Source organism: Ochotona princeps, chromosome 4 (assembly GCF_030435755.1).
Source record: "Ochotona princeps isolate mOchPri1 chromosome 4, mOchPri1.hap1, whole genome shotgun sequence".
Lineage (NCBI taxonomy): Eukaryota > Metazoa > Chordata > Mammalia > Lagomorpha > Ochotonidae > Ochotona > Ochotona princeps.
Window position 1 is genome coordinate 35575946 of NC_080835.1, and position 14952 is coordinate 35590897.

The window sequence follows — 14952 nt, forward strand, 5'->3', positions numbered from 1 at the left end:
GAAGAAACCAAAGCACAGATTAACAAACCATCACTCACAATCCCTATCATCTGTAGTTACTAAGCATTAGCATCCAGGCCCCAGCTTTTAACTGTCATATCTCTGTCCAGATATATACTTTCCCAAATTGATTTAACCTCTGCCTTGACCTCAGCACTACCTTCTATTGAAGAAACTTTCACTTTGTCAGTCTGACTCTTCTTTCAAAACACAGATATACCTCCTCTGAAATACATATCTCCTCTGAAAAGTCTCCTGCAATCATATGCAAGCTCAAGCACTTTCCTCTATGTTCTGCTATATGCTCCAACTTTAGCACTTATCACATAGATTTAAGACCTATTTATTTCCCACCTCCACTACTAACCTTGAATCTTCAATGTCAGGTTTAAATTTCTATCATTTTTATACTTCCAGTGCCTAGTACATTTTCTGGGAGGTGCTTAATAATAGATGAAAGTACGAAAGATTATAAGTAGAATTACACACACTGCTTCTCTAAAAATATGGTCTTTAACACTCTGCCATAACAACTGATTGACCCATCGTCCTAGCCAGGGCTGTGTAGACGAACACTGGGTGATACCAACCATCAGGGCAGATTTTTCTTTTTGGCCTTTGGGCAATTGTGAAAATATTTTGAGAGGGGAGCAACAATGTTAAAAGAACCTATTAAAATACTATCAGGAATTAATTTTGATTATTTCAAGCAATTCTGTCAGGCAAGATGACCCTCAAAAGTGTGGGGCAGAACATGGTTAAATTTGACAAAGGGCTTAGTGCCTGACACGTCACCAAGAAAGGGTAAGCCAAGCTAAGACTTTATAGTTAACTGCCAGAAAAACAGCTCCGGTACTGTCTGCTTGGGTCAGTTCACTAAGACAAGACAAAACCTGACCCTGTACGCTTGCCAATGTTCTTGCTTAATGTTATTCTTAGGACCCACGAGGTGGCATAGCAAGCTAATTTTCTACCTGTGGTGTCAGTATCTTATATGAGAGTTGGTTCTAGTTCCAGCTGTCCAGCTTGTTATCCAACTTCCTGCTAAAGGTGTGGGGAAACAGTGGAGGATGGCCCTAGTCCTTGGGTTCCTGTATCCACTTTGGAGAACCTGAAAAGGCTCCTAGCTCCCAGCTTTGAACCTCCCCAGCTCTGTCCATAAGGACTCTTTGGAGAGTGAACCAATGGATGGGAGATGTGTTTTGTTCTCTGTAACCTTTTCAAATAAGATTATCTTTTATTTTTAAAAAAAAGGTAAAATAAATCTTTTTTTAAAAAGAGTTTTTCCCAGTGCACATTACAGATGCCAAGGTGAGGCTATCCTTACCGGATGTGACCACAGTGCACAACCAGCACACGTGAGAACCAGGAAGGGAGTGGGCAGAACCGGCAGGGGGAATATGGGGGTACTCCCCTAATGGATGCCTACTCCCAATCCACTGTGAGCTGGGATGGGTGCAGACCAGACTAGGCAGGGCTACAGCACCTGTGTGCCTCATGTGAGCTAGATCAGGGAAAAGCCAGGCTGGGCTGACTGTTTCTATTGGTGCAAGCATTAATCAGAGTGGGTGAGGGTTGGTTGGGCTTTGCCGCAATATCAACTGGCAGATGCTGGCATAGGGGGCTAATTCTGTCAAGTTAAACTGCAGAACCACCTGGAGAGTGCATGATCTGGGAGTGGGAGTGGCCTAGAAAGGAAATAGTGGGCTCCTCCCTTTTGGGTTACCACCCCCATAGAAGGGCACAAAAACCAGGATAGGGGCTGAGTGACTAGACAAAAAGGCACCCGACAGCATGTGTGTGGGCTGGAGAGTCAGGTTCGTTGGGTTGAACCAGGCTTCAATGTCCACTGACATGTATGAGAGCAGAATGGGATGTGGGGCAGACTGGACTAGTCTGCTGCACATACTGGCAAGCCAGGATAGGGGGCGAGCCTGGTGGGGTTATTGTGGGTCACTACAACTACGCTGCAGCTCCCACTGGTTTATGTGAGGGCCGAGTGTGTGCTGGGCAGAACCAGGATGGACTACAACACCCATTGGTTCCAGTGGAAGACAGCGCTGGAAACAGAACTGACCCAGCAATTGCAACCACCAGCTGATCGGGGCAAAGGACTGTGCCGGGCCCTGTGCTTGCTAGTACATACAAGAATCAGGTCTGGGAACACCTCACACAAAGTCTCTTTGGGGATCCCCCCAATAGAAGTGCCAGACTCAGAACCCTAACCATCAAAAGACAGAGGACAGAACAAGCCAATCAACCACATAAGCCATATGTTGGCAGTGAAAATCTGGGCAAACGGAGACTCTATGATGGACTATGTCAATCAGTGGATTCTTCAACGACCTCATCATGTTTGGAGTGGTGGCGAGATTGGCAGCAATTCATAGCTGGTGAACTCTCAAAACCACTTGAGCAAGACCCTTGGAGCATGCCCCACATCCGGGACCTGGGGTGGGTGGGAGACTGGGTGGGGCTTCTCCCTTAAAATTCCCCTTTACCTCAGATACATGAAGGAAGCAATGTGGAAATCATAGTCTTACCCACTTTCCTGTAGCGCTTGAACCTTTTTACCCTAATTAACTATGTAAAGATTGTCAAAAATATAATTTAAAAAAATGGTAAAAGAAAAAAAAGAGTTTTTCTTGATTGATTTTTCCAGGACACTAGTGGGACTGATGCAGTGAGTGAAAGATTGAGATGATGCAGTAAAATGGATGCACTAAATTTTTAACATGAAGACATGCTTCTGTTTACATTGTGATTATTTGCACGATATTAGTGTTGTATCTATGTTTTTATTAAGCTACCTCAAATACCCTTTTTAGTAAGTGTTTGAGTAAATCGATTACGTAAACATGCTGCTGGTACTTTGAGAGCTTGGTTTAAACTTTAACTTAGGGTTTTAGACTTATTTGTGATCACATTTCTGAGAGATTTTAGGATGTCCTCACAGAAGCTAAAACATGTTGTGAAATACAGGGTCAAAATTTTAGGAGTCTTGTATGTACTCAGACCTTTTAACAGGTGAGAAGTTTTTTTATTCCCTTTTGTGGCATCACAAATACTAAATCAACTTTTACCACTAGAGCCCAGTTCTTCTTGATCAATTTTGAGTGACAAGAAGTTAGCAATGAACTGTTCTAAAAACAAAATAAAACAAAACAAAAAACTTTATTAATCTCAGCATGTTCTGAATTACAGTCCTTACTTTAAATATGTGTATGTGTGTGCATGCACACTATGAAAGTTGTCTTTTATATCTTAACATTACAATCTCTAAAATTTGTTGTAGCAGTTAATTCTTGAAAAGTAGATACTTAAACTAACTTATGTTTGTGAAGAGTTATGGAATTTAAAAGGCTTCTATGAGCTAAATATATTGTTTCTTTGCGGCTTTATTTGAGAGAACACCAAGAATTCTCGCTTGGATTTCAAGTTCAGTGTACATTTGTGGATGCGTATGTGTGTGTGTGTGTGATGTCGTAATGTATATGTAAAATTATGTTATGTGAATGACATATACTTTAGCAGACATATGACCATTATATTCCAAGCCATTAAATTACAACCACGAATGTCATGATTTGAGGGTGGGGAGGAATGAAACAGTAAAAGAAAACATAAATTTCCATCTCTTCATTTTCCCACATGCTTGTTCCTCAATAACTCCTTTTTAAAGACAAGCTGTGGAAAATATCAAACATCAGAAAATACACAGGGAAGAAACTTTGGGATTTGAGCCAATACTTGCCTCAAACATCGTTTCTCACTTTGGAAGGCAGATTGCCCTAAACTAGTTCAAAAAGATTCCAGTTTCCACACCTGCGTGTTTGCAGTCACTGTGTCCCATCCTGTCACTTGCCTCTGAAACAACTAATACACCGAATTCTTTTCCTTAAAATTAAGTTCAAATTAAAATTACGTAGTTTTGCTCAGATGGAGATTAAGGTGCTAATATTTCCAAGGACAGTGAATCTAGAGTTTAATTACACGATTTGCACATCTCATTTTTAACAGTCTTTTAAATGTTGACATAGAACATTTATACTGCACTAATTCATGAAAGCAATACATGATTTGAAACATAGTTTCTATTAGAGATGACTGTATGTGGAAAAGGAAATAGGCCCCTCAGTTCCTTTGTGTATATCAAAAGAAATCTGGAGCTATTATATGGCCTATGCTTGAGATTTTGATTAAAAGATGTAATGAAAATCCAAGGACAGCTCAGCCAAAGGTAGTGAATTTGAACTGAACATATTGGGAAAAGATTGGTGCCTAAGCATCAGTTGTAAGTATATTTTCTTACTGAGCTATAAAATAAACATGCCATAGGAATGCAGAAAAAAAAAAAAAAAAACAACTACTTGCTATTTACTGGCCGCATCTGTTTTCTAGTGAAACTTTAGTCTCCTATCTCTAAATTTCACGAAAGATTTAATTTTATAGCTGGAAGGTAATTAAGTCCAGTTCCCTGTATTATAGATGAGAAAACTGAGGCACATAGTGATCTCTCTCTTTAATAAACCATACCAATTCTACTCTTATCATTAAAGTCAATTTGTTGGAAGGCCTTCTCAGTTTCTTGCAACCACCAAATAATGAGATCCTCTGCTACATACTCATATGTTTTATTGCACTTTCCCTTTATAGTACTTTAGTATAACATTTTATTCTAAAATCAAAAGCTCTTTTTGGTTTAGGACTGGTGTCACTAATAAAAACCTCAGCAACTGTGTGAGCTGTATCCTCACAGCACACATCATGCCTAGCACATTTTGAGTGATTGATCAGTATTAAATAAATCAGTGTTTTAGAAAATACAGCAACAGAAACATTTTAACTCCTGTATAAAATGAGAAAATAGACAAAGTTACCTGTAAAATTATTCATAAACTTTGAACTAACTCAAAAAAAATCATTGATGAGTGTTTAAGTATTTTATTCTTAAAGAATGACTTACTGGCATCATAGTTCCTCCACTTGCCGCTTGTAAGACTTAATCATGTCCCATTCAAATAGTGACAAGACTCTGGGAGAGGAGACCTGGTCCAGAGATGGGCAGCCCGTTGCTTGCCTTAGTTGTTATGACCAGTGAAACTTCACAATACTTGGTTGGGCCAATGAATGAGCTATGCAAGGAACAAGTCAGAAACACAGAGCACTCACAAGAGGGGATCAAAAACACCTGTCTGATACTGCTGAAGGAACAAATGTGATTGGCGGGGTAATGGGAATCCACCTGTTCCTAGGAAGAACCATTTTGAAGCAAGATACTAAACAGATATTAGAACTAGGATGCAAATAAATATATTTTCACCTCTAACCTCTGAAGAAGCTTGTTTTATTAAAACCACAGGAAAGCAGAATGATTTGATCCCTGGTGTTACCACAAACATTGCATATAATCATGGAAGAAATGGAAAGTGTACTTATTTTTATTCATTTTGCCTTGTCCCTCTGCTGGCAAGTCCAAAATAGAAGGGTTTATTGAATTTTAGTACGTAATTCTTCTGCCTGCCACCTCCCACTTATTTATTATTCTCTGATGACAAAAGGACACTGTTTGAATTAAAAACTAGGCAGCAGTGAGAGGAAGGTGAAAATACAACTGATTTCCTGAAACATAGAAAAGATGAGAAAGATAAGCATTTTTGACTAAATGCTGTCTTGTTTTGCACAAAATAAAAATTAGAGGAAATATTTTTGCTGCAATCTGCACAATCTACTTTTATTTTAACAACAGAATATTAAATAAAAATATAAAAGTATTGGATCATACTAATGATATTTTTCTCTCAGCAAGTGTTGCAGCTATTCAGACTGTGATAGTAACCACTCATTCCTTGCACTCCAATGATTATTTCATGACTAAGTGTTAAGATTAGCTCATATGAGCCAACATGGTGGCCTAGTGGCATAAGTTTTTGCCTTGCATGTACCGGAATCCCATAAGGGTGCCAGTTTGTGTCCCAGTGGCCCCACTTCCCATCCTGCTTCCTGTCTGTGGACTGGGAAGGCAGTAGAGGATGGCTGAAAGCTTTGGGACCCTACACCTGCATAGGAAAACCAGAGGAAGCTCCTGGCTCCTGGCTTTGGATCAGCTCAGCTCCAGTTGTTGTGGCCATGTGGGGAATAAATCAGCAGATGGACGCTCTTTCTTTCAGCCTTTCCTCTTCTCTGTATATCTGCCTTTCCAGTAGAGATAAATAAATCCAAAAAATTAGCTCATTAACAAAGAGAAAAATACAAGATGCACATTAGACACCATTTGGCATTATTTGACATACCATCTGGTTTGCCTCATTGACCCAGCTTTGCTAATCATTTTTCAGAATTCATGTCAATTGTTTACTAGCAACTGCAAGATATTGTTTTTCATTCATTCATTCTGCCATTTCTTAGTATATTCATTTTTTGAGAAAAAATACTTTTCAACTATCAGGTAATATTATAGACACTAATGATATGATGAAGTAAAAAATATAATTACTACTGAACCTCACTTTATCAAATATTTCCTCTATAATGACTAATCCTGTGTCAATTTACCAAGGTTGTGGTGCCCAGTTATTTAGTCAGACACAACTTTAGATATTGCCGTAAGAATACTCGTGGTTGTAATTTAACTATTATGATAATCAGTTTTAGTTGAAAAAGATTACCGTTAGTAATGAAAATGAGTCTGCTGTCCACCCACCTCCTGTTCCACAGGGATCTCCTGATGGTTCTGAATGAATAAAGTCAGAATAAATGCTGACAGTGCACCTTCAGATATATAAAAGTGGCCTAGTGAGACATGGTCAGCATTCCTTTCTGCTTAGCCAGGAGGAATATTCTAACGCCATTGCCCTTTTTAAGAGTTTAATGCTATCACATCTGACTCCTTTTCTTGATTGTGTGGCTACTCTCTCTTCAACTCTGATCACTGCCATGTAGAAAAATAAACTTCTGTTTTAATTTTATTTTCCGTTAACTTTTTGATGTATCTTCTTGTAAGTGTTCTTATGCACTTGAGTTTATTTTGGGGATCCCTATTCTTTACATCAGACTGTCTCTTATTTTATACCTTACTATTTTTATTGCTGCAGCTTTGTAGTATAATTTGAAATGAGAAAGCGTGATGCCAGACTGTTTTACTGTTACATGATTGTTTGGAGGGAATTTTGGGGTCTTTTACTTTTCCAAATAGTGAACAAAAACTATTTAGAATCACTAATCATCAAAGAATCATTAATCAAAACCTCATTTTTAAAGGATATTTGTCTACATAAGGACAGTAAAATATAAGAGTTGAAAAATATGGGTGAAAAAACTAATCTTCCGAAACTGTTGGTGGAAGTCTAAACTGGTAGAGCCATTACAGCAAACATACAATATGAACATTTCTCATAAAATTAAATGTGAAACTGCCACATGATCTGGCAATTTCTCCTCTGCATATGTAACCAAAGAAAATAAAATGAATACTCGAAAGGGATATCTGTATTTCCACATTCATTGTTGTGTTGCTCACAATATGTAAAACATTGGATGCATATTTGTGGACAAAGAGTAAAAAAGATCTAGCACATCTGTGTGTGTGTGTGTGTGTGTGTGTGTGTGTGTGTAACAAAATAAGAAGATCCTGCCACTTGAATTTTTAACTTACAAAAATGAAGACATTTTGATATATTTCATGTATAGTCTTCTAAAAATATAAGGATACTTCCCAACGTCCATCTTCCTTTTCTTATTTTTAATTTTCCAAATTATATGCTTGTAATTTTGTTTATAATCACAAGCTTAACCCTCTCATAGACTAAACTTATTGTAAATAAGTAATAAAGAATTGTTCATTAGGTAGAAAAACCAGTGTTCCTCAAGATTTTGGGAAAGGGATAAAACAATAATAATATGTCAAAAAGTCAATTTTTAAGAATTAAGATACTGCCACATACATTCTCTGGGTTTCCAGCATGTGGTCAATTCTTTAAAGTCCATCTCTCTCTCCCTCTTTCTTGTTTTCTCTTCACTTAATCTGTAACTGGAAGTGTATCCAGACATTATGAAACTCAAAGTCATTTAGGGAGAACATTTTAATGGAAAGATATCATCAAGCAAGAGTTATTTGTATAATCATGCTTTTGCAGTTCAATATTCAATCAACTCGGATGTTCATCAACAGATGACTCGACAGAGAAAATGTGATGTATAAACATTGTGGAATAATACTGAGCTATGAAAGAGAATAAAATCCTGTCTCTAAAAAAAGTGGATGCAACTGGAAACCATTATACTTACAAAAATAAACCAGTCTCCAAAAGAAAAATATCCTATGTTTCTCTGATTGGTGGTAAATAATAAAAAGAGTACAACAAGATGAAATTTGTATCAGTGAGATTGACACTTTGAGATTTGGCTATTGTTTACAGCATTTGTCTTTACTCTTCAGGAGAAGCAGGTTTGTTGTTTCCTACATGATCTTGTTGAAATATTTGCCTGTTGTAGTGTTTAGCCTATCATTGTGAAATGATATCAAAATTTGCCATTGTAAAAATATTAAAGCATACTAAGAGGAAGGAGGCAAGTGTGTGGGAAGAAGGGTAAGGTGGGAAGAATACCTATGCTATTAATCTGTACTGTAAAATAAGTGAACTTTATTGTCTTTATATAAATGAAATAATTAAAAAATAATAGGTGACAATCTTTGGAATAATATGTATAAAAGTAGCCTTGAGATACAGTATTTACCAGCATCTGGGTAAGTCTACCTCTTTTTTAACACCTTATTATTTTATAATATCTGGAAAAAATACTATTATTTTCGTTTTTCCCAGCTTACTTGTGAAGGAAGTTAAATCTAAAAAAATTACTTGTTCTGTCTTTGAGCTAAAATTTTAGCATAAATTATATGTCAGCTTTAGTGTTAAAATTCATTATGCTAAGAATTCTAAGTATTAAACAGAAAAGTTCTGTTTTCAGTTGAAGAGAGGTGATTCTTAGGCCCTGCCTTCCAATTTGGTGTAATTCTAGAAAAGTTCCAACTTCACAGTATGATATTTTGTGGTCATGGCACATTATCATTTGTGAACACAAAATAAAGTGTTCATAAGTTAGAAGCAACATTGAATTTTGTAGTTTGAGATCAGAAATACATTCCATTTCCTCTTTTTTCTTTATTCTAAACCAAATGGTAAATGCTTTAATTATGACAATTGATTTCCAAGCAAATATCATTTTATTTACAACAAGCTTTAAGAAAATCGGGATATTATGCCATGTTTGCTCAAGAATGTTGAAGAACTTCACATAAAATGAAGTGAACAGTGTAGCACTACCATCTTAACTACAATTCTTTCTAACTTTATAATTGTTCACAGAAAAAATAATGCAGCAACGAATATATTTGCAATAATACTCAATCCTAAATCTCCCCATTCCCTTCACAGCAAAACCGTACATGCATCCATCTGCATTCTACTAAAACATTCACAAATAAATGTGTCCTGCAGATTCAATAAGGAGACTGAACTGAAGGTTTTGATTCATTTAGAATCTCAAGGAACATCAGGAGGCAGTACAACCAACTATTGGGAAACGCTAACCAGGAAATCTAGAGTCAAGTCATTTTTGGCTCTTTCCTTAATCTGTGATAAGTTTACAGTTACTGATGCACCTTTGAAACATTTTGTTATCAGACTCTCTCTGTGTCCCCCTTTGTCTGCAACTTTGCCTTTAGATAATACAATAAATCTTTTTAAAAATTGTTACCAGAATCTCTTCACTTCCATTTTTAGAATCATGGAAACATTTCCCTTTCAATTCTAGCAAGATCTATAGGTTTAGGTGAGTACTAACACCGCCACAGGTTATGTCAGTTTTTAACATTAAAGACATGTTATTTTGTACTCTGTTGGAAAGAGAAGAATAATATAGAAATGGGAAACAGAAGAGGATCAAAGTTGTGTGACCTACAACATCTAAAGAATTCCTGTCTTTACCATCAGCTCTGGCTCTGCCGTTGAAGGGAGAATACCTGCAACGTCTGACTGGCCTGAACTCGGAGTGGGAGAGAGGAACAAATTGTTCTCCACCTCACCAACGTTCAGATTTTTCCAGTCAGTGAAGGGAAGTGGAAATGTGGTGTATGACAGAAAGATGATATTAAATGACATGCCCATAATGGCCATTAGGCCAAACGCTGGGTCAGACAAACTTGGATTCTCACCTTAATATCTATGTGGTGCTTAAACAAGTGACCCCTTTATAGATCAGTTTCATCATCTGTGATATGAAAATGACACCAGATTAAAATTTAATTCTATATTGCATCTGATCTTTCACATGGTACATGATATACAGTCGATAGGCAGTAAAGATATACAACTTTAATTCTTACAACCAAAAATTATGGATATGTGCTACCACAGTGAGCACACAGTAAAGAATTACGAACACTTCAAATTTCTTCCCCTCCTGGAATCTCTACCTCCACCATCAAAGACACTCCAGAAGCCATTTGTGTGAGTATATACTGTCACCCTACTCTTTGGCAGCAGTTGGAATGGGCTGGGTCTCTTTTTCTGAGGAATTCGGCACCAGCACTGGGGGAATGCCAAGCCAACTGTATTTGAGTAATTTATGTCCAAATACACAAACCTAAGAAATGTCATGATAATGCATTATATATAAAAAGCTGGCATTCAGTGGGAGAGAAGTAACATCTCATGTAAGATGTAACATTCTCACGTGGGAGAAGCAGTAATGTTTTTGTCATTTGAATACCTGATTTCGCTTGATCTTGAGACTTAGCCAGGTGCCTGCATCCGAAAAAGTCTTCCAGCACATTCTAATGAACTTCAGCACATTGCTGACATTGAATTTCTGTCATTCGGTAACAATGACATAATTTTTCAAATAGTGTCTCACTTTCATTAATGAGAGATTGAGTATTATTATTATTCACATTTTTCTACATAAACTGAGGTTCAAAGTGGATTAAGTGGCTGACCAAGGTCAAACCAATAGTAAATGATGGAGGCAGCTCCCATGTGCCATCTCTGCCTTCAAGCATCCCCCCTGCCCACTCTGTTCTTACCTTTTCTTTCCTCCTGTCCCACCACAGCTAACACATGCAGGATCTTCAGGTGTCACTCTAACACCATTTCTTCAGCAATCTTTCTTTGCCCCAGTTCTGCATCCCCAATAATCAGGTTAAAGTTTTTGCTCTATACTCCATTGTCTTTGCATTTTTCTTTATTGTAATATTTACCACTTTATGTTCTCAGTGTTTGCCTAATCTACATGTGCGTTAAGTTTGCAAACTATTTCATACTAGACACAGCTCCTGGTAAGAAGCAGGTCATTGTTCATGCATATATAATTAACAGAAGGAATAAAGTGATATATTTATAAGAGAAAAATGCAGACCTGCTTCTATAGCTAAAATCATACAACTAAATAAGCCACTCCCATTCTTATACAACAAATGAATTCAGAACATGGAACTTCCTTCATGGCACTTGATGAGACTTTCCTACAAAGGAAAATAGTGTAAGTCACCCGTAGAAATCCTATTTGGTCAGGGTGAATGACATTCCCAAAGTGCTGAGGAATTCAGTTTGCTTCCATTTTGTTGCAGATTTTTTCATCAATGTCCATCAGAGATATTAACCTTTAATTTTTTTTCCTGTAAAATCCTTGGCTTTGATACTGGAGTAACACTCCTCACAGAAAATACCTTATGTATTACTGATTTAATTATTTAGAATCATTTTAGGAGGATTGATGTTATTTATTTAAATGTTTTCTAGAAACAAGCATTGAAGCCACTATGTCCTGTGCTTGTCTTTGTTGGGAAATTCTATTACTGTCTCAGTCTCTTAACTCATTCTTGTTCTATTCAGATTTTCTGTGTCTTCAAAATTCATATTTGGCAGATTTTACACGTTTAAGAAAAAATTTTAAGGGCTATATCATTTGCTGAAATATATTAGCTATAACAACTATCCACGATTCTTTGTTTTGATGTGATATAAAGATTAATATTTTCTCCTCCATTTCTGATCTTACATTGTCTATACTTTTTGTTAGTCTAGCTAAAGATTTGTCCAGTTTTGCACATTTTTTCCAAAAATCCAATTATTAATTACATTGTTCTTTTCTAATTTTTTCTGCTCACGTTTTTGTTCTGATATTTATTATTTCCTTTTGGATTTAGTTTGTTCATTTTCTAGTTTTTTGAAGTTGCACAATCAGACTCTATTTGAAATGCTTCACCTTCTCTGCATCTTCCTTCTCCCTTGGTGTGTGTGTTTTGACATTTATTGCTACAAACTCCCTCTTAAAACTACTTTTTCTGAATTTCTTAAGATTTGATATATTCTTTCTATTTTTGTCTTAAGATTTTTAAAATTTCTCAATCTTTAATCCATTGGTTATTGCATTACATATTTAATTTCTGTGTGCTTTCTTCTTGTACAACTTTCAATTGTATTTTCAACTGTAAACGTATCTAGGCCTGCTCCATTTTTGTATTCCATTTGTATGGAATTTGGCTTCCAGCCTTTACTTTTGACTCTTCACTTACTGTTGATTTCTTTTTTCTCTTTCTGGTGATCAGAATTCTTTCTGCAGTCTTACACTTTGATATTCTACATTTTTATCTCTTCCAAAGTTTTGCTTTATGATTATCATAAAGTATTACATAAAGTATTGGTTAGTTACATTGGTACATTTTAACCTCATAATAACTTAACGTTGATCATAAAAAAGGCTAACCATGTTTTATAGCATCCCTCATTATTTATACCTTTTCATACTGTGTATCACTTCAGAAGATAGCTATACTTTTGAATCATTCATTTTAGCCTGCACAGTGAAGATATAAACAAATTGCATACCATCTTTATTGTATTAGGGTGTGATGAATTTGATCACGCACTTACTTTACCAGTAGGACTTACATTTGAATAGACAGATTTTTTTATTAAGTGTGGTCTGTATCCAATTAATCCTTTCATCCCAGAAAAAAGAGAGTTGCTGGCATTGCTGATAAAATGAGTTGTCAGATATTAGCCTTTCTCTAAGTGTGTGTTTCCAAGTTGGTGAGCCTCATCTCTCAGCTGGATGAAAAAGAAAGCATGTCTTTTTTCTAGGGAGAGCATACTGAAATAGTTTTGATTTAGCACTCTGGTAAAAATGTGCCTATTTTGGACAGGTGAATTTCTAAAGCTGTAAGCCTTTCAGCATCCTCATTAAATAAAATCCCCAAAGATCAAATCCTCCTGCAGGTTGGGACCAGAAGGTTTCAAACAGCTGCCCAACCCTGAGGGGTCTACTTTGTGGCCAATAGCTATCCTAGTTACTCTTTGAAAGTATTGTCTCCTAAGCAGTAGAAGGAAGGTACAAGAGCTCTTCAGCACTACAGAGGATACCGCAGACAAAAAGGTAGGTAGGGTGAGTGCTTTTAGAGTATCGCAGCTTAGCTGAGGACACTGTGGGATGTCGCTTTTTTCTTACGTGACAGGAATGGTGAAACGGGGAGAGGTCACAGAAGCAAAGAGTTTAATATCATTAAGCCAAAATTCTCATAATGATGCAAGTAGAATTTCAATGAAAAAAATATATCCCTCAATCACTGTCAATAATATTTTCCAGGAGGTTTGTTTATTGTCAATTTTAAAAGATTTATTGTATTTTAAATATTCTACAAGTTTTGTTCATGTTCTATAAATCATTTTTTTATTTGTTTCACTGGAAAATATTATTTTTAAGTTGTGACATGTTGGAAGAATCTATTCAATCAATAGCTCTTCATTTGCTGATTTTAATGAGTAATGTGTTAGTTTTCTTCTAAACACAATTTATCATGGACTCACTCACTTGAAGAGATAAATTAAACCGATGTTTGCATTTATTGCCATGAAAATAAAAAGAGTATTTTTTGTTTGTTTGTTTGTTTGTTTGTTTTGTGACTTCAGGGAGCTTTATTCAGCATCCTGCCCAGCAGCAGCACCCGAGATCTTCTCCATCTTGGAGATGAGGCCGACGTAGATGCGGGTCAGCTCCTCGTTCTCTCGCCCCTTCTGCTCCACAGCCTTCTCCAGGGACTCGATCTGCATCTGGGCCTTGCGCAGGCTGGCCTGGAAGGCCAGGGCCTCTGCCTGGGCCTTGCTGCACACCTGCGCCAGCTCCTCATTGACCAGCTGCAGCTTCTCACTGGCCTGGGCCTTCAGCGCCTGGTAGCTCTGCGCCTCCTTCTCGATCCTCGCCAGGTAATCCTGCACGCACTTTTTCAGCACCTCCTCGTTCTTGTGGTAGCCCTCGATCGCCTCCTTCTGCTTTTCAAAGCACCTGAAGAGGTCGGAGAAGGACTTTTCCATGGAGCTCAGGTCGGCTGTGAGCAAGGCCTTCTCCTTCAGAACCTTCTGCACCTCAGCCTAGGCGAGCTCCTTCTGCTTCTGCCCCTCCTCCATTGCCTGGTAGACCATTGCCTCAAACCCATCCATGATCTTCCCCATCTCCAGGTTCTTGGCTTGCAGCTCCTCACACCTGCGCCTCAGTTCCTGGCTCTCCCTGTGTGCCGCTTCCACCGCAGCATCCAGTTCCTGCTGGCTATACTGCAGCACGTCCACAACGGGCCCCACAGGCACTTGAAAATAAGCTGCGAAACTGTTCCAATCATAATGCAAGTGAAAATCAATAATTCATCCTTATATGTATTCCTGCACTCTGCTGGCGATTGCAAACAAATTCAACAGCAGCTCTGACAATCAGAAGGAATAGAGTCTACCCGGGTTTCTTTGGGAGGGGAGCTATGCTCTTTCTTTCTTCCCACTGACATGCTCACGACATTTTTAACACTCTTTGCTCTGGTATCTTAAGAATGTATTTCCTGTGACTAAGCACAACTTATACTCTACACCATTGTTCTTTTTGTAATTTACAATAATGAGTTGATTCATT

General features: G+C 37.4%; 1 protein-coding gene across 1 annotated transcript; it reads right to left on the bottom strand.

Annotated features, from left to right (window-relative positions):
- Nucleotides 1–13973: 13973 nt before the first annotated feature.
- LOC131479988 (transforming acidic coiled-coil-containing protein 3-like) lies at nt 13974–14633 on the bottom strand. Its single transcript, XM_058662278.1, has one exon. It carries the CDS (start codon nt 14367–14369, stop codon nt 13974–13976), a length of 396 nt encoding a protein of 131 aa, XP_058518261.1. The 5' UTR covers nt 14370–14633.
- Between the last annotated feature and the right edge of the window lie 319 nt (nt 14634–14952).